At 35.8% G+C, this 25,101-nt stretch overlaps 1 protein-coding gene across 1 annotated transcript in view; it reads right to left on the reverse strand.

The window, feature by feature from the left end:
* The window catches only part of LOC131586076 (1-phosphatidylinositol 4,5-bisphosphate phosphodiesterase zeta-1-like), a 48,355-nt gene that overhangs the window by 17,068 nt on the left and 6,186 nt on the right, over positions 1 to 25,101 (reverse strand). Inside the window, exons 4-9 of the mRNA XM_058852813.1 lie at positions 18,582 to 18,783; positions 16,874 to 17,018; positions 14,981 to 15,136; positions 7,541 to 7,768; positions 5,235 to 5,391; positions 3,193 to 3,309 (exon numbers count right to left, since the gene is read on the reverse strand). Of these exons, the coding sequence (XP_058708796.1) occupies positions 3,193 to 3,309; positions 5,235 to 5,391; positions 7,541 to 7,768; positions 14,981 to 15,136; positions 16,874 to 17,018; positions 18,582 to 18,783 (1,005 nt within the window). The remainder of the gene's footprint in view (positions 1 to 3,192; positions 3,310 to 5,234; positions 5,392 to 7,540; positions 7,769 to 14,980; positions 15,137 to 16,873; positions 17,019 to 18,581; positions 18,784 to 25,101) is intronic.

The following is a 25,101-nucleotide window of genomic DNA, read 5'->3' on the forward strand; positions in this document are numbered from 1 at the left end:
AAAATTGCCAAGCTGCATTTCAGTGTCACAGTCCAAAATAAAACCTACAGAAAGTAAAAAACCCATCATACAAGTACAACTTTCACAGCAGCATATAAATTTATGCACACCCCAAAAAGCACATATGAGATATTCTGAAATAAAATTCTCTACCTACAACACCATGGTTTTCTCCTGTAAGTTATGGCATGTTTTGGTCATTCCTGCAGAGTGCTTTGGTACATGTAGAACATTTCCAAATGCCACATTCAAAAGGTTATTTAAGTCTTTTTTTATTATGATTTTCACCAAGGCTTTCTTTCATTTTGGATTTTTGTTGTTTTTTTCAGTCTATATAAAACAACTGATATCAGTTTATTTAAATAAATGTCCTGAATTTTATTTCCCTGCATAAATCTTTCCATTTCATTTTATTTCCTAAAAAAAAAGGAGACATGGATACATCAAACCAGTTCTTTCCAGTGCCTCACTGCAGTTGTATGCAGGAGGCATACTAATTTTCACAGACTATGAAAAGTGAGGGTTTTTCTCCATAAGACCTCTTTTTTCCCAAAACCTCCTGTTCTTATGAGTCTCAATTTTCAGAGAATGGACAGGGAGTACACAGTGATATCCAAAAGCTATTTTGTGGAAACTCTGTACTTTTTACTGAGCTTTTTAACTTGCCTTCCTCTGGAAATTAGGTTTACACAATTACATGTCTTGTCCTCAGCCCCAAAAAGTCTTGAGCCTGTTGGACCATTTCATCCTGCTTTAGCTGAGTGCCAGGCTGCTCCAAGTTAATATGTTCCAAGCAATTCAGAGAAAATTGCTGGCAAGGTACAGAAGAAAGCACTGTTTTGAGTCAATCACTAAGGGAAGTGAAGGAGTAACTCAGTTCTCATAATTACAAGATGCAGAGGCCTGGAAGGCAGTGTTATGTGTAGGTTTGAACAAAACCTAATATATTTTCTTTGCCCAGCCAGAAAGGTTATGGATGTTAAAGGAATGTAAGCTTGCAGGTGTGGGGAGGAGAAGGGAGTTAAGAAGGGGAATAGGTGGCAAAGAGAAATCCAAGAGTCCTTTGAAGAGTTTCAGGGAATTGCAAAAGGGATCTAGAGGATTCACTTCTGTGCATGGGGTGTAAAGCACAAAGGCAGGCAGACAGGAGGGGTGTGTGAATTATACAGACATGGGACAGATATAAAAATCAAAAGTCTGTGTTAAATCAGTGAAAGGACATCAGCAGAAGATTCACTGAGATACCCTCACTTTGGGAGTTGCATTGTGAAGAGCTGCTATATTTCTGCCAAACAGCTATCTAAAGCAGATTAGGGAATAAATAGATCTAACATAGCTTGGAAATAATGTATGTGGAGAATTGTTTTTAATCAGCCTATTCCCATGTGAAAAATAGAGGGGGTTTTAAGTGAAGATGCAAATGAAGTGACCAAGAGGGCAAATCTAACCACTTCCTGCAGATTTTTAATTCTTCCAGGAAGGGGCCCAAACCCCCTATGCACCAAAAGTCATATGTTTTGCATATAAATGGTTAGACTGACTTCTCATTAAGGCACACTCTGAGTAAACAGCCAGTGTAGTAATTTTGAAAGATTTTGGCGCTGTCTGTGATCTAACAAATGGTTATCCTTTGCAGAGATAAGTGTGGAGATTCACAGGCTAGAAAGAAAACTAGTAAATTGCAGTATGATAAGACTGGGAGATTAATTCAATTTTAAATTAAGGACCTCTGGCGAGTGCTTTCTCTAAGAATGAAACAAACTTCCTAGTTTTTAATGGCAATGTATAGTTTAGATAGCAATGATAGCACACAGGGAGGGCAGCACCCCAGGTAAATAATCCAGACATGGCACTAAGTGTGGATGAACCACAAGGACACAACATAATCAAACCAATTTCACACAGTATGGTGATGAGAAGATACTTGGATAGTCCAGCACAAGTCCAAATCTGTACTGCAAATAAGCATTTATGAGGACATAGAAGCAAGTCAAATTTATACTAAATAGTAATTTTTGTACTCCTTATGTAGTTATGTAAAATAACAGTCAGGATGGAGAAAGTAACTTGTCACAGAAGATATATGGAGAGCTGAGAAAGGAAACAAGTGGAAAAGGAAGCCTGGAACAAGGGTGACATAAGCTCCAGGGCCCTACAGACAGAATGAAATCTGTGCCTGTCCTTGGATGAGTGTGTATTTCAACATAACAAGGTGAATCCACACCTCTCACCTCTCAAAACCGAGAGCCTAAGGCAAAGTGCCCTGCTCACCCCACAGTCTCCCTCAGGTGGCCTTGGCAAAGACTCAAAGACAGAATATATACCTGGGTACAAAAACTATTCTGCTCTACTTTACCTAGGGCTGAAGAAAATTTAGCAGGCAAACATAGAAATATGTTCTGGAACTGAGAATCTTTTAAACTGAAGAATAAACACGTGAAGGTAAAATGGTCTCTAAAGCCATTAAAAAGGACAAAATGCTTACAGGTGAGAGGTTTTCCAAAGCCTGCTGGGTACAGAAGTCATGCCATGCTTATTTTGAAAAAATTCAAATAAATAACTTTCAATGAAGAAGCAGAAGTTAGCACTTTTTTTTGTTGCCCAGGAAACGAATATGTTTTGTACTGGAAATTAAAATTCTACATGTATGTTCATCTGAATAAAGACTGGAGACTCCCAGCAGCTCCCAGCTGTCTCTGGATGTTGTGCTGACCAGGAATGTTTGAGTGCTGCCTTGTGTAGCATATCCTGTTCTGGGAATTTTTGGCACTACTATCAATTGTTGTGCTCACATCTGCACCTAAGCAAGTCACAGAGTGCCACTGAAAACCCACAGACCCTTCAGAAGAAACTTGCATTGCTGAGTAACGGAAACTTAAAAATGCTGAGCTTGTTATTAGTGATTTTCTTAATATCCAATTCAAAGAGGTAGTTTAAAGAGATTAATAAAATAGAATAAATGGAATATCTGGCATAGGAAACAGCTATTTAACACAAAGTGATATTTACAATTACTAGTGAGAAAAAACTGGTGGAATATGTGGGTTGAAGGAAAATTTTATACAACAAAAATTAAAATAATGCCACTGGGGGAAAATTACGTAACCTACATAACACCAGAATACTATAGGAAGCAAGAAACTCCTTTATCTGTAAAGCCTAGAATGCAATAGTTTCTGCAAGGATACATACCCATCTGACACCCTACATTCCAGAACTCCTGAGGATTATAATTTGACGAGCTCATTCTTGTTCCCTTGGGGTAAATTCTTGTAATAAATCTTGTAGTATGTGAAATAAACTCTTTAGCTGATAAACAGAAGGATAAAATCTTGGTAAGAAAACCTTTGTTATTAAAGAAATCCTATTTGAACAAATAATAAAAATACAGTAATTTGATCCAGCAATATTTTTACACAATATTATGCCAATTTATTCTATTTTAACATCATTTTATTTTGAAATATATTCATTTGTTCATTTAATAATTAATTTTTAAACCTTAATATTTTGTGTGTATTTGAATCTGACAGTATTCCTGTATAAAGAAATATATATTCCTTTGTAAGAAGTTCATTATCCAAAAACCATCCCTTCACTGAAATATTCTGTTTCTTCACCTTTTTGCAGGGTAACCTTATGATTTCTACACTAAAGCCCACTGTATTCTCATGGGAAACTGAGACACAGGAAACTGCACAAAAGTTTCCCCCTTCTATAATAGCTCAAAATGAAAAAAAAAGGAAAAAAAATCATCTTTAGATGATCTTGGCTTGTTTGTTGTTTGGAGGTTTAAATAAAATGGCTAAATAATATTAGGACCAGGGAAGAGCACGTTTTCAAAAGCCACTGAAATTCTTGTTATATAAGCCTCAGAAGATAACTATCATGTACATTGTTTTTCCTTCTGCTGGCAGTGTTCCCTCCTTTCTCATATGTAAGCATTGACTGCAGGGATGTGGGAAACTTCAGATGACTTCTATCTGCACGATTCCTTTTTAGTGATTAAACAAAAATCTACATTTCCAGGGTCATCTCTCTGATCTCCATTTTCCTCTCACCTCATTTTTTGTTTGTTTAGCGGTTTTGTTTGGTAGAGTTTGGTTTGCTTTGTTGTTTGGGGGTGGTTTTATTGAGGGGGAGGAGAGGTTCTAGAGCTACTTTTCTATCTCCTAGAGTGCTGGAGGAACCAGAGAGAGGACTCAGTGGCTGGAAAATCCTACTTTGTGACACTGTTCAGCATCATTCACCTCGCCAGCTGTTGCCCTGAAAACTAAAACCTGATAATGTTTTCATAGCTTTAGTTACTTTCCCATGGAAGTTCTATAAACAGAAGTTGTTTATCACATTCCTTCTAAGAAACATCTTTTGATGGACGTTTCACACGACCAGTGTGCTTGGGAAGGTGTAACTTAATTATCCAATTCCTGGTCATTGTTGAGAATCTATAAATACTGGGGTCAGAAAATAAAGTTCCTTCTTTCCTGTTCTACCACTGGAAAGTGTTCATGTGAATCATTTTGTGTCCTTTAGCAACAGCCAGCCACTGAATCACCTCCACAAAGTGAGTGGGCATGTGGCAGCCTTCATTGTCATTGTCACTGTCATGCTCGGTGATCTCTGCTTTTAACGCTCCCTCGGGGCTCTCTGCAGGCAGCTGGAGCTCAAACAGCAGAGGCTGCACCAAATGGAGCTGCTCCAGCCCAGAATGGTTTGGATAATTCAGTTTGGCTGGGATGGAAGGTCTGCTCCAGTGGAGCAAGCTGCCTGCTCTGGGGTTTATCCATCCCATTAATGAGGACTCTCTTATCTGCACTTGTCACCAAAGCCAGGCGACTGCCGAGCCAACTCCGCTCAGTTCTCAGCCCAGACATGGGGGTGGGGAGGGAGGTGGTGAAATTTATTCCACGCTTTTTCAAGTGCTGACTGCAATTCCTAAATTACTTGATGCAGAAAACAATGAATCGAAAGGCAGACGTACATTTTTTAGACTGTGTTAATATTTGTTCTTATAAAATACACGGAATTAAAGCAAAGTTGAATTTCAGTTTTCCTCCCAAAGCCAACAGAAATAAAAATATTATGCAAAGTACATATCTAAAACAGTGTTATACAAAGAACCAAATAAAATCAGACAGCAGGTGTTTCATAAAATTTTAACCCTTCAATGCCTAAGCAGTGAAGCAATCATAGCACCAATGTAACTTTTAACTGATTGACTCAAAAGAAATTACCTGAAGATCTTAAAAGTTTTCGTGCTGCACTCTCTCCAACTGAATTATTTTCATAACACTGCTGATGCTGCAGGGAATGCTCAAAGCTCACAAACTTCTGAGATTTGGTATAAACCACGAGGTCTGACAATGCAAGGGCAATCTTTCCCTTTCTCACCTAAACATCATCAGATGAATAATGGAATAAAAAAGTCACAATGATGAGTATTTCATTATTATTAATATTAATAATTCAGAGAAACAATCATTTTGGATGCATAAAGCATGAAAAAACGTCTCAGTTAATGAATCTAATAAATATGACCTTTAATAGTGAGATCTGATCTGCTGAGAGAAAACTGAGGTTATTGTGCCCACGTTTATCACAGCAATCATAGGGTGAGTGGAGAGATCCTTCCTAGCAGAATGTTCTTCTCAATAGCTTTACAGTTTTCCTGCTCCTAAGAGTGGTTTGCAAATAATATAATTTTTCATGGCTTTTAATGTTGCTCCTTAAAAATATACCTCCAACTTTCTATTCATAAATATATAAAGTACTAGAAAAGACCAACAGAATAAACTCATCTATAAAATGTAGAATAACAGGAAAATATTACATTGCGCCAAGAAAATTAATCAAAGGCCTATTCCTTTAAGCATTGCCCTGAAGTTAGGAAAACTCTTTTCTTCTTGATTAAGGTTGAAAGTTCTCTCACCAAAATCTTCATTTAGTCTTGCTCAATTACCAAAATAAGCCAAAGTGACTGAAATTTTACCAGGATCTTCTCTCTTACAGAGAAGCACTGTGTGACCACTTCATTTTCCTCAGCATAACTTCTGAGCTAATTGGGGGCTCAGAGCACTGCTGATCTCAGATCAGAGAGCTGCTGATGCTAATCATGTTTACATTCCATTAAAGCTTTTGAAGGCAAATTCTCATCCCACAAAATAATAGAGATTACCTGCTCATGGCTCTTAAACTATGCAACGTTCAAGTGCATTAATTATTCTGGGGCTATGTCCCATGAGGACACCAGGAGTCTACTGCCATGGAAATCCTGAAAAATACAACTCTGGAGGCAGGCAAAGCCAGCAGCATCACTGGGGTATCTTGGCTGTGGATTCAAATGCTCTCCCACCCTCCCATAAAGCAATACAGTGGGACATCAAGGCAAATATTCCAACAGAGTGGGACCCTGGAAACCACTTTCTCTTCTGCCTGGGAAACATGAGCAGATCCTTTTTGTTGCTGCTGTTTAAGAGTCTGTGGAATTCATTCTAGTCCGTTACATGGTCCTACAAATATTCTTGAAACCTATTGTCTAGAGAGCTGGTCCTTCCTGGTCAGAGTCCATCCTTCCTCAGAATTTTTCCTTACTATTTCTCCATGTCAGTTGGAATGAGAAAGAAGAAAAAAACTTTCAAATCATATAAAAAAAAAGAGACACTGCTTCTCAGCGAGAGTGCTGGGCTCTGAGGAGCACTGCTGGTTTAGCCACATTCAGGCAATCAGAGCATGATGTGCAAGAGTGACTGGGTACACCAGGTGCTGCCTGACATCCTAAAAAAGCTGAACAAGGCAGTTTCAACCTTGATGAAGCAACAGATTTTCCGTGGTAGAGAGTTATAGTTGGTTAAAAAAACTAAGTTCAATTTGACTTTCAAACACCAAATTTTTACACTTTTTTCAGAAATAAAGTTAAGTCTCTGCATGATAAATCTAAAAACACCTCTTCAGCTCCAGGTGCTGAAAAATGTTCCAGCACAACCAGGAATGTGCACCTAATTTAATGCAAAAAAATCCAGAACTGAAGAAAATAGGAGACTTTATCTATCTTAAAAATAGACTGGAAGACCTGGGGAAGAAATGGTTAACTCTGCCTGTTGTCATCAGGTACTGCTGTAAGTGTTCTCTATACATAGTTCCAGGAGAGCCATGGCACCAACAAAACACATCTTAAATCTACTGTGGGACCGAGAGCCTGGGACAAGCACAAGTTTTGAGAGAGGAAAATGTTGAAGTTCAAGATGGGAGCACAGGAAGGGGTTGATTTTGAGTTGGGTACTAAAATGTGGTCCAGTCTGACTTTTCTTATAAGAGTAGGAAAACTCTGAAACCTCGAGCTAAAAAATGTAATTTCCAAATGCACTGATCTTAGTAATTTTAAAGTTTTCTCTTTAAATTTTAAATTAAATTTAAAATATAAATTATTTTAAAATAACTTATTTATAACAACTTTTCAGTTTAGTCTCTATTTTAAGATAATCGAGTTTCTTTAAAAAAAAAAATCTGTGTGTTCTCTATATTCAATTGCAGCAAAAGTTACCTTTGGTTTTTTTTGAGGTGGGGGTGAAAGTCTATGATCTCTTCTTCTTCTGGTGGGACTCCTTGATGGCTGAAGAGGTAACGTGTCATGTGCGTCGTCATCCTCAGACTCAGATTCAGAGTCACTCAGTTCCTCTGTCTCACCACCATATTCAGCATCCATCCTGAGCAGACCTTCCTCAATTGTTCCAACTTTTTTATTTTTTATCAGAACTTTGAATTTTAATGCCTATAGAAAAGAGGTTGAACAATAGTAACTAGAATTACTTAGGTTTTCATCTCTTGGTGTTATTTAACCAATCTTCAAAGTTGTTTATTAAATATAATGATGTGAGGTTGCAAAATGAATTAAAATAGAGTGAGGCAGAAGCCAAAGCCAAAGAAACCAAACAGAATCTGGGGATCAATGTACACAACAGAATGAGCCTATCTAACACCATGACAGGAAAAAAGGCTCTCTTCCACAGGAACCCAGATGCTGAAACTATGAAAAGATAAAAGTAGAAAGCTAAGTAAGAGCCAAAAGTGATAGCCAGGCAAGACATAGAAGGTATATTTTTTTACTTATTTTTTTACTTCTATTTTAAGCCTAAATGTACTTCTATGTGTATATACACACTTAAAGATGTGTCTGCTATTCATTTGGAATGTTTTCATCTATCACTAAGCCTGCAGGAAATTTGTTATTTGATTAATGCCTTTGTGCATATCTCTCTGGTGTACCAAATGAAAACTTTTGTTTATAACTTGTGTTATTTTACAGTAGAACCTTATGCTGGTCTTACCTGGCCAGGGAAACAAAAGTTTGGTGATTTTGCCTAAGCAGTTTCTCTATTTTTAAATAGACGTGTATCAACCTCCATAATATGTAATGTAGAGGGAGAAAAACATCATTGAATTATATTGATTCTAACAGCATGGCTTTCATCTATGGAACAGAATCCTATGAGTATATATTTCACTTCAATTTACAAAACTATATTAATAGTAAAGCTTCTATTATGCAGCAGTACATCTGTGCACAGGAGCTGTCAGGGAGTAACAGGACTTACTGTCACTCTTGAATAAAGTGATCCACAAAAATGTTCTTTGAATTTCCTATGCTCTAGTGGAAAGGAAGATTACACTACTGGGAGTGTGGCGGGAAGAGGGAACAAAAAAATTCACAATAAATGAAAGGTAACTGAAATGCTGTGTTTTAAGGTATCCACGAAGTAAATATGAAAGGTATGGATAACAGAAATATATAAAGCCAAAGTTTTTTAGTAGAAACCAGAGCCATAGGCAAGGATAGAGACATTCCATTTATTTCCATTGCAAGCTCCATTGCTCATAATCCCCCTATCGCTTCAGATCTCGTGTTGGTAGTTTGCCAGGGTGCCAGTGGAATGAGACATCCTATGCCCAATATCTATCAATGCCATGCTGCTGGAAGGTTTGATTAGTCTCTCTGCACTGGTGACTCAGGATAAGGATGCCCTTTAACATTGCCTTCATTTCTTATTAATGCACTCTTTTTTTTATTTTTCTCTGGTATTTTTAGAAGAGTTTTAATATGATTAATGCTACTCATGTTTTTTAAGAGTTCTGAATTTTGCTTTGCATGTTCACATTTCCCAGTATCTAAAAGCAATTCTATCCACTTTTGATCTTGTATTTTGTTATTCATGGGAAGACTTCATTCTACAAATAAAAAAAAATAAAATAAAATAAAAAAAGACCTGGTATACAAGGGAAGAAAAAACTATCTATGGTTACATTACTGCCTCCTATATGCAAACATAACTTTAAGTAAAAAAAGACAATAGTGTGTGTGTGTAATGATATAAAAATGGGTCATGATGTCAATCAGTCTCTAAAATTCTGTTTGCGAGCTGTTAGCAAAAACATAAACATCCTGAGGTAGGAGAAGTTTTTTAAGGTTTGCTTTGTTTTCTACAAAGGTAACATTCTAAAATCATGGTTCTTTTCAGAAACAGTTACAAAAATACTCCAGAGAATTTGCTATTTTTTGGCCAGAAGCAAATGACAATAATAGTTACCCCCAATCACTGAAAGTGAAACACAGAGTGAAAAAATGGCATAGGCTTTTGTCTGAACTTCACACATCTTCAAAAAAACTTATAACAAATGTATGGTTACAAATTCAGTGACTGTGTGAAATCTGAGTTCTTTAATTGGTAATCAGCACTGCTAAACATGTGACACCTTTTTCTCTACATGTCCAGGTCTTCTAAGAGAGCTGAAAAGCCTTTTAATGAGCTGAAAGTCTGAGCATTCACTATAACTTCTCCTTTCTAGTTTTATTATGAAAGGCAAAATATGTTAAAAATACATTTGCTGTTTACTTCTATAAAAACTGCAAGCATACTAAAAAATTCAAATATGTAAAACATCATAGGACCTCCCTAGAGCATAGTGGGACTTCAAGACTGGCATAAGCAAAAACCTCGAAGTGCAATCAACTAGAACAAATATTTACATAATTAAATGAACAAAACCTTTTTCTTGTGCATTCTGGTTAATGGGATGTATAACACAAATCAGCTGAAGTAATGCCAAGTTTCCAAGATAAAAATCACAAGCACTTTGGATCGGGCAAACCCACCTATTGATGACTACAATTAATGTGAAAATTCAGTGCCCAGAAATGTAAGGAACAAACCCTGGATTTGAGACAGAAGTATTAAAGACAGAATAGCTTCTCCTGTTTAAATTGAGCTTGTTGTTCTCCCTTCTTCTCTCCTGACCAGCTGTAGGTGCTCAGTTAGAGGAATATCAAGCCTTGAAAATCTTGCTAAGTAACAAAGTTAAAATCTCTTCTGAGTTTTACATAATATTCTATTTCAAGAATGATACTGCTGCCTTAAATACTGATATAGGGTTAAGATACAACACCTCCTGTGAAGTCTGACACAGGGAAAGGTTTTGAGACAATGACAAGATTTGTTAAGTACAACTGTTAAAAAAACCCAACACCAGCTATCTTTAACGAATCACACTTAGTGAAGTGTGAATGGATGTCTTTGTGGCAGCCTTATAAATCGCAGTTATCATCTACAGATACTTTATATCAATACTGTATACTTATTATACAGATATTTTTAATCAATACCACCAGCAAGGTCTGAGCTCTAGGCAAACAAATATTAATTATATCAGGAGCAGCATTTTAGCTACCTCATAGCAAGTTTTCCTACAACACATTTACCCAGTGAGAAGCACCCTACCCTGAAAATTCCATTTCTGTGTTGTGCTCTGTAGTAGACTTCAGGTAAGTCTACTTACCTTAAGTCTACTTAAGGATAAATAGCTGTGCTATAGCTGAAACTATATTCTACATGGGCAACTAAATCTCTGGATGCATTGGAAATAAGTCCAGATGATTGCAGAGAAAGATGAGATGGTTACAGGTTGGCTCAGAGTCTTCATTGCACAGATTCCTTACCAAAGTTCAATGGTCCAAGAAGATGCCTTACCAAACAAACCACATGATTTTTATACACCAAATAAGCCATTGACCCAAGACCTACCTGGGTAATGATATAAAATATGGCAATGTCTTGTTTTTAGTTATCTCCTGAAGTTGCTTTACAATGCAAAGAAGCTATTAACAGATAATGACTGTCACATGTTTACCACATTTCTGGGAAAATCATGTTCCCTCAAGAGTGCAATGCCTAAAAATAGTGAAGGAATTAGATGAGTCTTCTGTATGTACTCACTACAGCCTAGAGATTCCTGAAATTTTATGAGAAACAGTATGGATTTTTTTATTATTATTTTTGAGGTCATCACCAAGACATACCACATTCTTTTTTTTTTTTTTTCATATTTTTTGTAAAGAATAGATGCCATAGACTGATCAAAAGGCATAAGAGTGACTAGAAACATTTTGACTTGCTAAGAAACAAAAGTATTTCTGATGCAAAGACTTGGTCAAGACATTTGCATATGTGAATGTGTTGGTCAAAATAAATAGGAATTAATCTCATAAATGAAGCAACAGAATTAGATGTGCTTAATCTTGAATTTCTCACTGAAAACACTCACTGTGTAGAGAAAGCTCTCCTTTTTATACTGAGTAGATAAAGGTGAAGAAAAGTGTGAAGGATGAGTCCTGGCTTATGGAGTTAGCTGGTTTTCCCCATAATAGCAGAATTTAAAATATCCATAGCCCATGAAGTTGTACTGGAGACCTTCTATTGATCTTTCTCAAGGATCTCATTAAACAGATCCTTTTATTTGGACACCACAGGTTTAACAACCATAGGGAAGCCTTGGCAATCCTGGCCAGAAATGCTTCTGAGACATCACAATGCAGTAATTGATCTTGCAGCTGTGTGGTAAACATTAAAGAGAACTTGTAAAATCACAGTAGTTGCCACTTCACTTTCAGTTAATCACACAGCAATATCTCATTCCAGCTTTGTGACAGGAAACCTGCAAATAATAAAAGATTCCTAACTATCTGATATATCTATCCTGTCAGCAGTGTAAGGCAGTTCAATGCTCTACAATGCAAAATAATTGAGGAACAAACTTTCATCAAAGCATCAATGTGCTTACATTCTTTTCTGTGTTATATTGGATGCCCACATGCTCCTTTCAATTGCTGTCAGATCTCTTGAGAGGAAGAACACAGCAGGGTAAGTAAAACCTTATCTCTTCTAGCATCCTGATATTTTCTAAATTCATCTACAAATTGCTGCATAAGGCACTTCATTCCTTCACTTTCTATCAGCACATCACCAGGAGTGCTGGTACAACCAGCAGAGATGTCTGGCGCCCGTCACTGATGTCAAATCTAATTTAATGCAGGACCTGACTCAAAGGACCTGTTATTCCAGTGAAGATTAGAGGGAGTTCATGAAGTCTCTTTAGAAGCACCATGATGGCCAAGACTGGGAGCAGAGAATTGTATCAGGTCTGTCGCTTTGGGTGGCAAAACATCTTCTTGGGAAAGAGATGGGACAGGTGAAGCTTAAAAGCAGCCTCAGTTTCTCATGGGATAAAGTTTGTGGGAAAGAAAGAAGTAGTGCAAAAGTCTTCTCCTTCCTCCATATGTAGAGGAGGAATTGTGTGCTGAGATGCCACAGAATACAGGAATTGCAGGGAATTAATAATATCAATATAGTCAGATGGAAGTGTGAATATATGACTGAAGGCAAAGAATTAAAAAACCTTTAGTCCTGAAATTTTCTGGGGTTTGTTTTTCAGATGAAGCAAGTGTTGGGAAAAGCAGAGAGAGGAAGTGTTCAGTGATCCTCCGCTTTTATTTCCTGCGCCTCCATGTGATTTTCACTTAGAATTACAATGGTAGGAGACATCATTGCAAGGTGGTCCAAGGAACCACCTAAGAGTGGGCGTGTTCCTCATTTTAACCTCCTTCCACACACACACAATCATCTCAGTTGACAAAGGTATAGTTCAAGACCTACTTAAAGAAAGAAGTAGAAGATTGACCATATAAAAGAAAATTATTTCGATGGAAGCCTCCAAAACTCCAAAACCTAAAAGGAACCTGTAGTTGTCTAATGTTTCTTTGAAGTGTTTGGAGAAACTATGTGATTTCCCACTTCATGTACCCACAAAATAACCATTCAATTCTGATCTTGAAGAACACTGAGGTGGCTTTTTCCCTTTTCTTGCTAATGCTCCATCTTGAAAAAAGTGGACCAACAACTTATATAGGTGACAGCTTTTTTCTTTTTCACACTAACTGAGGATCCTTCCAACAAAGAGCATTTCAAATTCATCATTTGTGGTTCTGTAACATCTCTTTTGCACAGCTTGAGTAAAGCAGTCTGAAGACTAAATTCAGAATTTGGTTTTCTCAAATGACAATGAATTTACCCAGGCCTTGAAAATGCACAAGGTCCCAAGCTTTAAAGATGTGATGTCACTAAACTCCTTTTTTGGCTCTTCAAAAAGATGCCAGCCAAAGTCAAGCTTATAACTGAATTTACAAATTCAGTCATAGCTACATATTTCCATTGCTAAGTAAAGTCCTACTGACTTTTCTTACATGCATGATCAGAAAACCTAGGAGAAACAGAGAAGATCCTCATTTGTGTTCATTCTCAAGATAATAATTTTCTGAATTAAAACTTTTGTAATCAGGTGACGACAGTGGCGTTATTTAGGTAATCCTTACACCTTGCACAGATGGGAAATATGTCTCACAATACTTTAATATGTTAAAAGCTCAGGAGAATTAATCTCAGCTGACAGCATTTCCATACATAGACCCAGCAATCCATTTTCAGGCAAAACTCTACAGAGCTGACTCATGAAAACTCTAAGCTGTGGAAATATGAAGTATGAACTCCCTGTATCACAGTAACCATATGGTAAGGGACATATATCATAGAAATTAATATTTTTAAGTGTGTGATTCAGTGATTCCATTTCACTGATTTTGTGCTTGCTTCAGAGGACATATGATCCTTGCACATCTCCTACACTGAATCCAGCCGTGATTTGAGAAGCTTTACAACAAGCCCTCCTGTTTGATAGAGTTTAGATTTTTTCCTAATTGAAAAAACAGTTTTCAAGGCTTCAAAATTATGTTGGAAACCATGATGCAAAAAAATATATTGCTACAATAAAAAAAAAAAGGGTGGAGAAACATGAACATTAAATATTACAACATTGTCATGGAAATATAAGAGTACGGTAATACTTCAGCACATCTTCTTGCACAGATCACTTCAAAAATATTTTTCCTTGACAAATCCTTAAAAAATTATTTTAAACACCTTTTGTGTGTTGTTTTTCCTTATGACAGTGCTTCCTTCCCACATTTTCATTTGCATTTTTTTAGCTACTGTAAAAACACAAGGAATAAAATATGGCTATACTGGCAACAGCGAGAAGCTGAAATAAGTATTTTGTATGTGTGCACGTATTTGTGCTACAAAAGACTTGAAAAAAGTTTTTGTCCTTGAAAGAAAATTATGTGCAAAGACTGGAACAAAGGAAATGTATTTGTTTTAGTTTGCAATAAAATTTTCAACACCCATCTAATTGCCTTTTCTGACTTCATGTCCCAGGGGTCTCGGGCCATCCGCTGAGAAACGCTGTCTGAGGGAGAAACACACTGAGAAAGAGAATGGCTTTGCAGTAGCAGAGGACCAAAAAAAACCTCCATCATCACTGTTATTGACAAAAAATGTAGGCTCAGGTTTCCATTTCAATAACATGTTTAAATTTCAGGAATTTCCTTCAATTTAAGCAACAAAAAAATAAATCAGCAAATAACAGATGTATTTCCATGTGTTTTTTTGGTGCAGTTTAAATATTTTTGTTACTACCTGAAGTCTATTTCTGACACAGATGTGATCCATAAATTCAGTCCCAGAGGACTGAAAAAAAAAAATAATGAAGAACCCCACCATCATTTCCATTTCTTTCACAGAGAAAAATGAAAACTTATTACCTCAGGAGAAGGCAGTTCAGTCATATCTACTGCACCACCAATTGGTGTAGTGAGAAGTTTGTCACCTAGAATACTTTTCAAGCAGTCTGCCATTACTTCCTGCTGTTTAGGGCTGCAGTGGTTCTCCAGAGACAGTATAACTGGATAGGCAGATGACTGGAAATATAATTTTAGGATTTTATTATTAATAAATAAAAATATGAATAATTGCTTTTCCAAAATATCTTACAAAAGTCCCCTTGGCCATCTGTATTTACATTCATTTTCAAAAACTTCAGAATATAGATCACTTGTTCCAGGTTAGTAACACAATAAAACAGGTAACATTTGTGGAAAAAAGAAAGCACGATTGAAGAAGAAAAAAGAAATGCACCTTCAGAAAGTTAAAACAGAGCTAGACATATATGAAAAAAGGACTGCTTTTCAAATAGTCTATCAAGACTCTGATAGTCTCCCCAAAGCTTGTTCAGAAATTATTTCCTTTACATGAACAAGCTATGGATATTTTTTATTTTTGATAATACCACAAACTTTTCTAGGAACAGTATACACTTTTCTCATCACACTACTCAAGCAAGGGTAATTGAGTAAAAATTAAAGCTAAAAGGTGAAAAAGAGAAAATTAGTAAAAATTAGAGAAGAACTCAAAAGAAATGCATCCATCTAGACTTATAAGTAAATCTCATAAGTTGCCAATAATACTGGTGGATACCAAAAATATAGTCTGAATGAAATCTTTGCTCAGGCAGAGCCTAAATTGTCAATAAGGAAAACACCATTTTATGTTTTTCCTGTCTTTACATTTGTCTCCTGAGCACTTGCTATTGACTTTTAAGAGAAGAAAAGCTCAGCCTGCATGGACAGCTGGTACCAACCATGACCTGTTGTGATTTTATCATCTCATTGGCACTTGGGCTTGAGAACTGAAGTTTGAATTAGAGTTAAGCACAATATGCTGTGTGTTAGCAAGAAGAGGCAAGTTTTATCCAGTGGGTTTTGAAAAACAGTGGAATAAAATCATGTTTTTAATTTCACTTTTAAAATCAGAGATTAATTAAGTTTTATATAGAAAACAGAAAAAAACCACAGCTTTGATTAACACTGAGAAGGCTATAAATACATATGCATGAAAATCCACATAAATTTATGATCGTGGATGTATATATTCACACACATAATGCTGGCCTGATTCTGAGATTTATCTTAATAGTCATTCAGCACTTCCTTTGAGCAGGAGTTTCACCAGAAGCTTATACAAAAGCCTGAGACGGTGCAAAAACTCTCCAGATTTCAGTGTTTTTCTAGAGATAGGTAAAAGGAACTTTGCTCTGATGGGTCACCTGACCAAAAAACATCAGTAGCTGCTAACATTTATCAGTGTCAACATTCAAAATCAAAAGAGAGGAAATGGAAAACAAAGTCTCAAACTCATCTATTATCTAATATTTTTGTCTATTTTATAAATTCACACAGAGGATACAAGACAGACTCATAGCAGCAGAAGAGTAAGTGACAAAAAAACCTTTAAGGGATATAAAGAAGGAGGAAAACATCAGAAAAAATCTGAACTAGGTCTTCAATATAGATTCAGTCCTTGTTTAAATTATGTCAGGTGAGAATTCCACCTAACAAGCTGAGTGAGATCACCTGAATCCTTTGCACTAAGTTTGGTTTATATTCATTATCAGGAAAAATGATTATGATTCCTTTAACTAGATTTTAAACTACATTAAGAACAAATAGCACAATTGCTCTGCAATTAATTTTTAAAATACCCATTGCTCAGTTGCATTTTTTTACCCTGGAGAATTTACAAGAGCCATGTCCCCACTTAGTTAAAGCCACCATCCCATTCTAACCAACTCATGTATACACACACAGATCTGTACGTACCATAAATGCATACTTGTCAATCACATGAATTACAGAGCGAAATGGAATTTTGCTTGTTAAAGTGTGACCATGATACACAATAGGTTCATTGTTGGTGCCATCCCAGCAGTCAATCTCCAGGCAACGGCATCCTTTTAACAGAGCACTTCAGAAGAACAAGAGAAACAATTTTGCAGCCAAAAGAAAGATAGCAAACTTTTTTATACAAGTTGCTGTGTTTCTAATTACAAGCACAGGGATTAATTACAGAAAAAACACCTCATTTTCACCATAAATAGAAATCCTACAGAATTATATGAGACAGACATACTTTCTGTTTCTGCCTGTTTTAGGTGTGTGTTATTTAATAAACTTTATTAGACCTTTAAAGAATATGGGATTACCTGCATTATCTTCCTTAAAAGGCTAAAAATCAAAGATTTCAATAAAGGAATTTTAGAACAAAGGCAAATTGCCACTTAAAATAAAAGAATAAATATTTTCAATGCTATTTTGTGCTACTATTCCAAACTTGCTTAGAATTTTGAGAATCACTATATTTAAAAATCTATAGTACTTGGAGAATCAGGTTGCACTTGGTCTTTACATAAAACAGTTCCTCTCCCCAGACCACATTTCTAAGAGTGCTAAAGTTTCTGAGACACCCTGACTTTACTGCTTTAATCTGAATATGTTAGTGTCATCCCTTAAATTCTTAGGTTTCTAATATTTGACTTGCAACTAACTGAAACATTTCTTATAAACTGTTTTACTTAATTACCAAGCTGTCTTTTACATCCTGCTTTTCACACATTAACAATATGTCAAATATGCCTTTAGCTGATTTTAGCATTTTCCTCACACATACAGGAGATAAAGAGAGAGGGGGTTATACCTTCTTTGCAATTACTTTCAGCAAGGCAGCATTAACATAATGGAATTTTAAATACTGTTAGAAATTCAGTACTGTTTCTGATGGTTGCAAGTCACTAAAGAACATCAAGAGAGCAACCAAAAAAAAAATTACAAAGTGTTCAGATAGATGATGATTCCTGCTGCTTTCTCTTCATTAAAGTAGTACAAATAATTCTGGACACATCTCCTCCTAATTCTTAATACATCCTGCCCTCTCAGAGTTGCATTTACTACACAATTAATTTCTTTCTTCCCTGTCTTGGCAATAAGGCATCCTGGTCATCATCCTCTTGGAGTCACACACTGCACAGGTTCCTCTCCCTGCTGCCTACTTGAATGCCCATGTTTTGTTGTTTTTGTTGTTTCTAACCTGCCCACACTGCAACATGCACTGAACACAGATATCCTTGACACAGACATACTCCAACACACATCTTCTACATTGAACAGATCACAGCTTGCCCAGGAATTTTACATTTCTTTCAGGGAGTTATTTATTTTTTGCATGGCACGTTGAGATTAAAAACTGATTTAATCGTGTACTGTACAATATACTATAGATTCCATTTGCTGCAAGGTTGATTTTCTGAGATGTAAGTGAAAAAAATAGATTGCTTCCAGACTATGAACAGATGGTTTGGCAAATATATTGAAAAGTGTACACACAAAATAAAATACCACTCTCATTTCAACTTGTATCTTTGATGGCTTTGTCCCTTATTTCCAAGTAGGATTGTATGTGACTTAGCATTAATTAAAAAAAAAAAAAAAAAGCCAAAGAAAGTTTAAAATATTAAAAATTATGTCTATATACCTGGTATAGCCCCATAAGTGACTGGGTCCCATTAGCTGGTCAGCTATCAAGTAGGTGTTGTGAGAAGATGAAATAAAATAGTCACATAATGGCTGGTTCATATCTTGATAGACGGTCTTGTGCTGGCTTTTAAATATTGAACATTCGTCTGAGTTCATGTATCTTATAAATCCTTCAAATGACAACTGCCTTTTCTTCCTCACTGAACAAAAACAAAAGGAAAAAAAAATAAATCTCTGTTGTGAAGCCACTCTGATGCACTTTCTGAAATTTTTAATAGCCAATTCTGAACACTGCTAAAGGTTATACAGCACAAAGCTTTCCTGCAATTTTAAAATTCATACCAAATGTATAAACAACACAAACATCAGATACGTGTGACTCTGGAGCTGAATTGCTGTGGTTCAAACTTCTGAGAGGAAAAAAATGTGTTTTGACACTTTTATTCTTCTATGGACAGCACTAAGAAGAATTTTCAGTAGTCCTAATTAAATATAAATAAAATATTTGTCATTTACTTTGGAAAGTAACATGCCAGACAACGTGTTAAGGGAATCTTCTCTTTTAAAAGAACCAGGATTGTTCTCTAAAAAGTCAGAAATTCTCAATATAATCTTGCAGAAACTATGACTTCTAGCACCAAATGTCTTTGCCAGGGGTGGAAAATTCCAAATAAATATTGATCAAATCATGTTTAGAAATATTTGAAATAAAAATAGCATTGTAACCAAAGAAATAACTGTCTACACAGATGAATTGCAAATCAAGCCTATTACACTACTATATTTATAACAAAATGAACTAATTGAGTCCATACCAGTGATAGTCATCCCATTTGTTTTGGTTTTGACTGATTTAATGGCAAACAGAGCCATTACACTGCCAGCTACTGCTCTCAATGTCATGTTTGTAATGCAGTCATTTTACAAATGATATAATCTCAAAAGTTAGATTTGCTTCAAAATATAGTTTGAATTAGTGAGGGATTTTGCTCAGTTCTTACTCTAAAATAATTTTATTGTCACCGTTAGGCTAGTAGTTAACAATAAGTAAATAATCCAAGATTATTTTATGTTAATAATAGTTTAGAAGTCGATGTATACAAACTTGGGGACTGGAAATACCTGTAGGAAAACCCCCTTTTCTGCCCTGGTAATTCTTACTGCAGCTATAAGAATCAGAATGTACAAGTTAGAATTGCAATTATCGATCTTTGGTGTGTGACAGACTGGAAGTTTTACACCTGGATGAGAATTTACAGAAAATAATTGTTTCTCAATTACACAGGTCTTTGAACTAGAAAACTTGCAATGTTTTACAATGATAAAGAAAAACAGAAGGGCATCCAGACATCAAACATGCATTCACCCAACAACTTATTCCTAACAGAAGTCTTTCTGAAGTTATTCTTCCAGTCTTCCATTGATGAAGAATCCACAGACAACCCAACAAAAGCATTTCAACTGCTAAATAACCTTGTTAGGAAATTTTTCATAATTAGGAAACAGAAATTTACCCTGAAACTTCCTTGCTGTCCAAAATATTTGTTCTGTTTGGTATTATTCCTCTCCTCTTTTTTCACACTTTTTCTCCTATGAACACTGCTTTTGCACTTCCCACTTTCCACTCCTTTCCTCAAAAAAAAATCCAATCCAGGGCATTTTCTGTTTCAGATTTCTGATAATTTTCGTTTTTCTGCTATCCATCTGTATTGTTAATCTTTCATAGGAGAAAACAGGATACTATTTCTTCATGGAATGTCCTGACAAACTGCAACTCACTTTTACCATCTTAGAAGGGTTTACGTATTTATTATTTTCTCCTTTTTTTTTCTAGTCACTGACAGTGACTAGTTCTTTAGATGTTCCCTTTCTAAAACAAATATTACATTTGATCTTTTCCAGTCTTTCAATTCATCATTCATTTCCCCCCTGTTTTCAAAAGTAACCTTTGACTTGTATTAGTCAAGCTTGTTACAATTTTCTAAGAACTTGGATTTGTCAACCTGTCTTCACTGACCTGATTACATCATTTAAGAAGGTCCTACCCTGTTCCATCCATATTTTTGACTATCTTACTCAGATTAATAATATTAATAATATTACAGAACCGACTGTACTTATTGCATCGGGAATTTCTTTGGTCTTCTTTTAGCTGAGAGATTTGCAGGATGACTTCTTGCAGCCTTGATGACTCTTGAAAAGTGAATCCTATAGATTTATCCACATGCACGTGGTATATTGTTCTATACTTGTAACAACTGGATTAAATTTCTACTGTCTGGATCTTTAAAAAACATTTTGAATTTTTTCACATTACTCAAAACAGAATACACTCATCCTGTATGTTTTGCCTCTAATGAATTACATGAGCTGTCTGGATTTCATTTTGGATTATTTTATTTTTCATGGTCTATAGATTTCTCTGAGCAATTACAAGTAGAGCTAGTAACTATTTGTGTGTGTGTGTGTGTACATCTTTTATGTTCTACCTTTTCTGCATTTATTTATTAAATTAGTGAAAAAATACTGGCTTTTCAGTCTTGCTTTTTTTCTGAATTATTTATGATGTTTTCCTGGCTGTTCTTGTCATAGACAAAAGTTAACTGCAATATTCTCAAGAGAAATTAATGTTCAAGCAAATATGCTAATGACCATAATCCCCAAAAAATGAACATCTAACATTGTTTTGTTAGTCAAGATGTAAGCTCATAGACTTCAGTAAAACATTCAGCTCATGTCTCCAATCAACAGACTAAAAATCTTTGTATTTTTACAGAGCTTACATTTCTGAGGAATAGCCCAGCCATGCTATTTTCTGACCACTTACAGACATTTTCTGCTTCTACATTAAAGGAAATGGGAATTCATCTCCATAACTATTCCACAGTGAAAAGACTTTCATCAAGACCTTACATTTCTCCCCTGGAGGAACCTCAGTCTTTTTCTCCATTAGGACCTTTTAGCAGTAGTTAGTGTGCACACACATATCCATTTGTTGTAGAAAGGGAAGGCAAGAAAAGATTTCTGCCTTCTCGTTGCCTCTTTTTGTTCACAAAGTTCAATGATTTCTTTTGTCTTGCCCTCCTCTTTTGGATAGTGTACAATTCATTTTATTAACAATATTCCTTTATATTGTTTGGGGTTTTTTTAAATCTGATTTAAGATAAAATTATTTTTCTCATTCCTCCTGTTAGGGTAAACTCCAGCTCTGCCATATATACAAATACTGTCATATCAGAGAGGAATTATGGATATTTGAACCTGGGTATTTGAAAAACTTGGATTACATTATACATTATTTTCAGAGTTTATTACATTCCATTTTTCTTATTTACCTTGGAATTTCTTTGAAAATGTTTCTCTTCAGAAAGAAAAAATGGAAAACTATCACAAGATGTTTGTTGCCCTGAAGGCCTTTGGAGTACCCACAATGAGGCAGACAAAACAAGCAAGAAATCACTCTGCACTGGCCAGAGCCTCCTGCAAGACCCATTTCCTCCTGAAGGGACTGAGTACAACCTGCAGCCCTGCCAGGGTCTGGGAGAGGTGTCTGGACTGAAATAGAGACTCAGGAGTGGGGAGGAGAAGAGCCTGAACGGAATGTGAGACTAGGAAATGTGGAGAGAGAGATGTTTCCCATGTTTTTAAATGTATGTGAGTGCTCTTTGCTTCCAGAGAGCTAAATGAGTAATTAAATGTCTATGGTACTTGGGACAGAGAGAGTGGAGTGGGTACAGATACATTTGCTGGGAATTTTAGGGGTGAACTCATGAGAAATACTTGCAATCACAGACAAGGGTTTTACTCTGCTATAATGGAAGGAGGAATCTTTCAGTCATTAAAAGGCAGAAACATCATCAGATGGAATTTCATACTATGAAATTTGACTACATCAGTATGAAACATTCATGCTCTAAGGGAACAGTAAAGAGAGAAGTATTTCCTTGACTAAAGTTATAATACACTTAATTCTTTTCTAGTCTCAGTTTATATTCTAGGGAAGCTTTTTCTCCCTTACCCACACTTACAACTGGTGCATGCTGGAATAAAGTATCTATCTGAACAGCAGTTCAGTTTTCTAAGGGTTTATATCTCATAATCACCTTGTCTTGAATTTTTTCCCTGAGACTAGACCTTTACACATCTTTTCATAATCTGATATATTGTGTCTCTCAAATCCAGCCACAGCCATTGTCTTAGTTGAGATTTTTAAGCCATCTTTCTTACTTCACATGATTTTTTATGAAATCTGTGGGAGTTTGGCAGAGATGTCTCCTTTATTAAGTTTGATTTACCTTGGCCAATGGGATCAAATGCTCTCTTCTGCAAATTTGTGCTCTACATTCAGCTCTGTCTCGCATACATCAAAAATCCAAAAAAAACCTTCACGACTGTGTGCACTAGGAATAAACTGCGAATGTTTTTTTTTTGCTTCACAAATACATTCTGGATTACTCAAAGTCCTTGTCTGACAGATGCACCAGGCTTATATTGTTATTTACAAAGCAAGCTGTTTTTTTTAAGACAGGATTGCATTTTTGCCCTGTTTTTGTATTGCCTAGCAGGAAAATAGGCAGGAATAGAGTCCTTGAATGGCTCTACATTGTAAATAATACTGGGATGCACTTTCTTATCCTCACTGTGCCTCTAATCCTATCCATGTAAATGAGCAGAATTTTTTTTAAAAAAGACATATATACCAAGCTTAAAAAAAAATTATTTAGTTAGCATGTTTTCTTTAATCTCATTTAATGAGTTGAGTCTTCTATTCAAAGCTAATAGTAAAATGGGAAGATAATGGAATGTTTGGGAAGAATAAAACTCTCATTGGGGTGCTAGTAAGACACAACTGTCAGGTGTGAATCACATATTTTGTGATCAATTCCATAGAAATGGCTCTTTCTACCAAAAATGCAAGGTTTTAGCGCACACGTGAAAAAACCTGTTAGTGTAGTATTTTGACATTAGGCATCTAAATTGTATAACAAGAATGAAAGATTAGTTTATTCCATACTGTCCTGAGCTAGCTACAGTACCTACAGAGAATAAATTCAAAGTTATCTGGCTCAATAGCTTTGAAAATCTCTCTGCAGAAATGTTAGGGATGCACTGGATGCTATAAATGGATTTATTTAAATTAGATGTCAAATGTAGTCATTGTTTTCATCCTAATCTTGACATAGCAGTGCTATCACATTTATGAGAGAATGGTCATTACTATTAGCAAACCTGTCAATCAAATGTCAAAGCCTGGCCTTTTCCCTTTTTGTAAGACACAGGGAGGGCAAGGGTGACAGATGAGTCCAACAGATCATCCTGATGAATAATGTTCTGTAGCAAATTCAGAACGACACTTACACAAAATGGTCTATCACAATACCATATGAATCATCTCTCATGTCAATCATAACTGGAACTTTTCAAGAAATATGTTTGAGTGGGAGTATGAATTCACTCAAAGGAGCATGAACAATACAGAGGTTATTTTGTTCAGCGAGATTATTTCCAATAACAAGACAAACAAATTTATCACAGGTGAAGAAACAAACAAGAATTTGTCTCAGCATCTGAAATTTCAACCAGACATTAAATTAAACCTATAGAAACTTCAGTTGATATTTATAAAGGTGTTTTCTAATGGACTGAAGATTATTCATTGTTTAACTGTGCTATAGATTTGAACTTTCCCATCAAAACAGGTAACACAAAATAAAAGGAACCTTTTAAGCTGGTAATTTGAACAATTAGTAAACATTAGCTCCTCTGAAAGAGCAGAATATGTTTAATAAAATACAGTTAAATTTGAAAGGCAGCCTTAAAGAGTAAAGGCATAAGGAGTCACATGTTTTTATTACTGGACAGTAAGTGCCTCTAAATGAAACACCCAATGTTCTTCTGTTTCTCATTGAAAAAGTGGCATTTTCCATTTTCTTCTTCCACCACAGGTCACCATAGAAAATCCAGTGCTATTATCCCAGAAGAAATATTTTCCCCTTGGGTTTGTTTTTCTTAACCACTTATCAATTCCACCCATTTTCAACGACTGGGAACCAAGGAAACGAAAGAATTGAACATATTCCACTGAATAAAGTAACAGCTTGCAGCAAAATGCAGTTCTATCCTTTTCCTAGCTGTAAATTTTGCCACAAGTTGAAATCAGTGACGCTCAGCAGAAGTGTTACACCCCAACTTGAGGCACCTTTAAATAGGTGAAGAACATGTTACAGATTTATGAAGCCCTCCTCATCTCAGCATTCTAGTGATTCACAAAAGGTGACCAGGCACCTACAAAAATTTTCCACAGTGCCCCTGCAAGGAAGTCAGAAGGACATAAAAGTCTTGTCTGAGGCCTTGAATTTTCACTAAGTTACTCAAGGGAGAGAAGACAGTGTAACGAGCAGAGAAGAAAAATGGCAGATATGGACTTTAAGAAAAACAAATTGAAAATGGTTTGTAATGTGCTGAAGAACAGAATTTGTAGAAGGACTAGAAATAAAAAGATAAAGAAATGACAGAAA

The sequence above is a fragment of the Poecile atricapillus genome, chromosome 18, assembly GCF_030490865.1.
Source record: "Poecile atricapillus isolate bPoeAtr1 chromosome 18, bPoeAtr1.hap1, whole genome shotgun sequence".
In the NCBI taxonomy this organism is placed as follows: Eukaryota; Metazoa; Chordata; class Aves; order Passeriformes; family Paridae; genus Poecile; species Poecile atricapillus.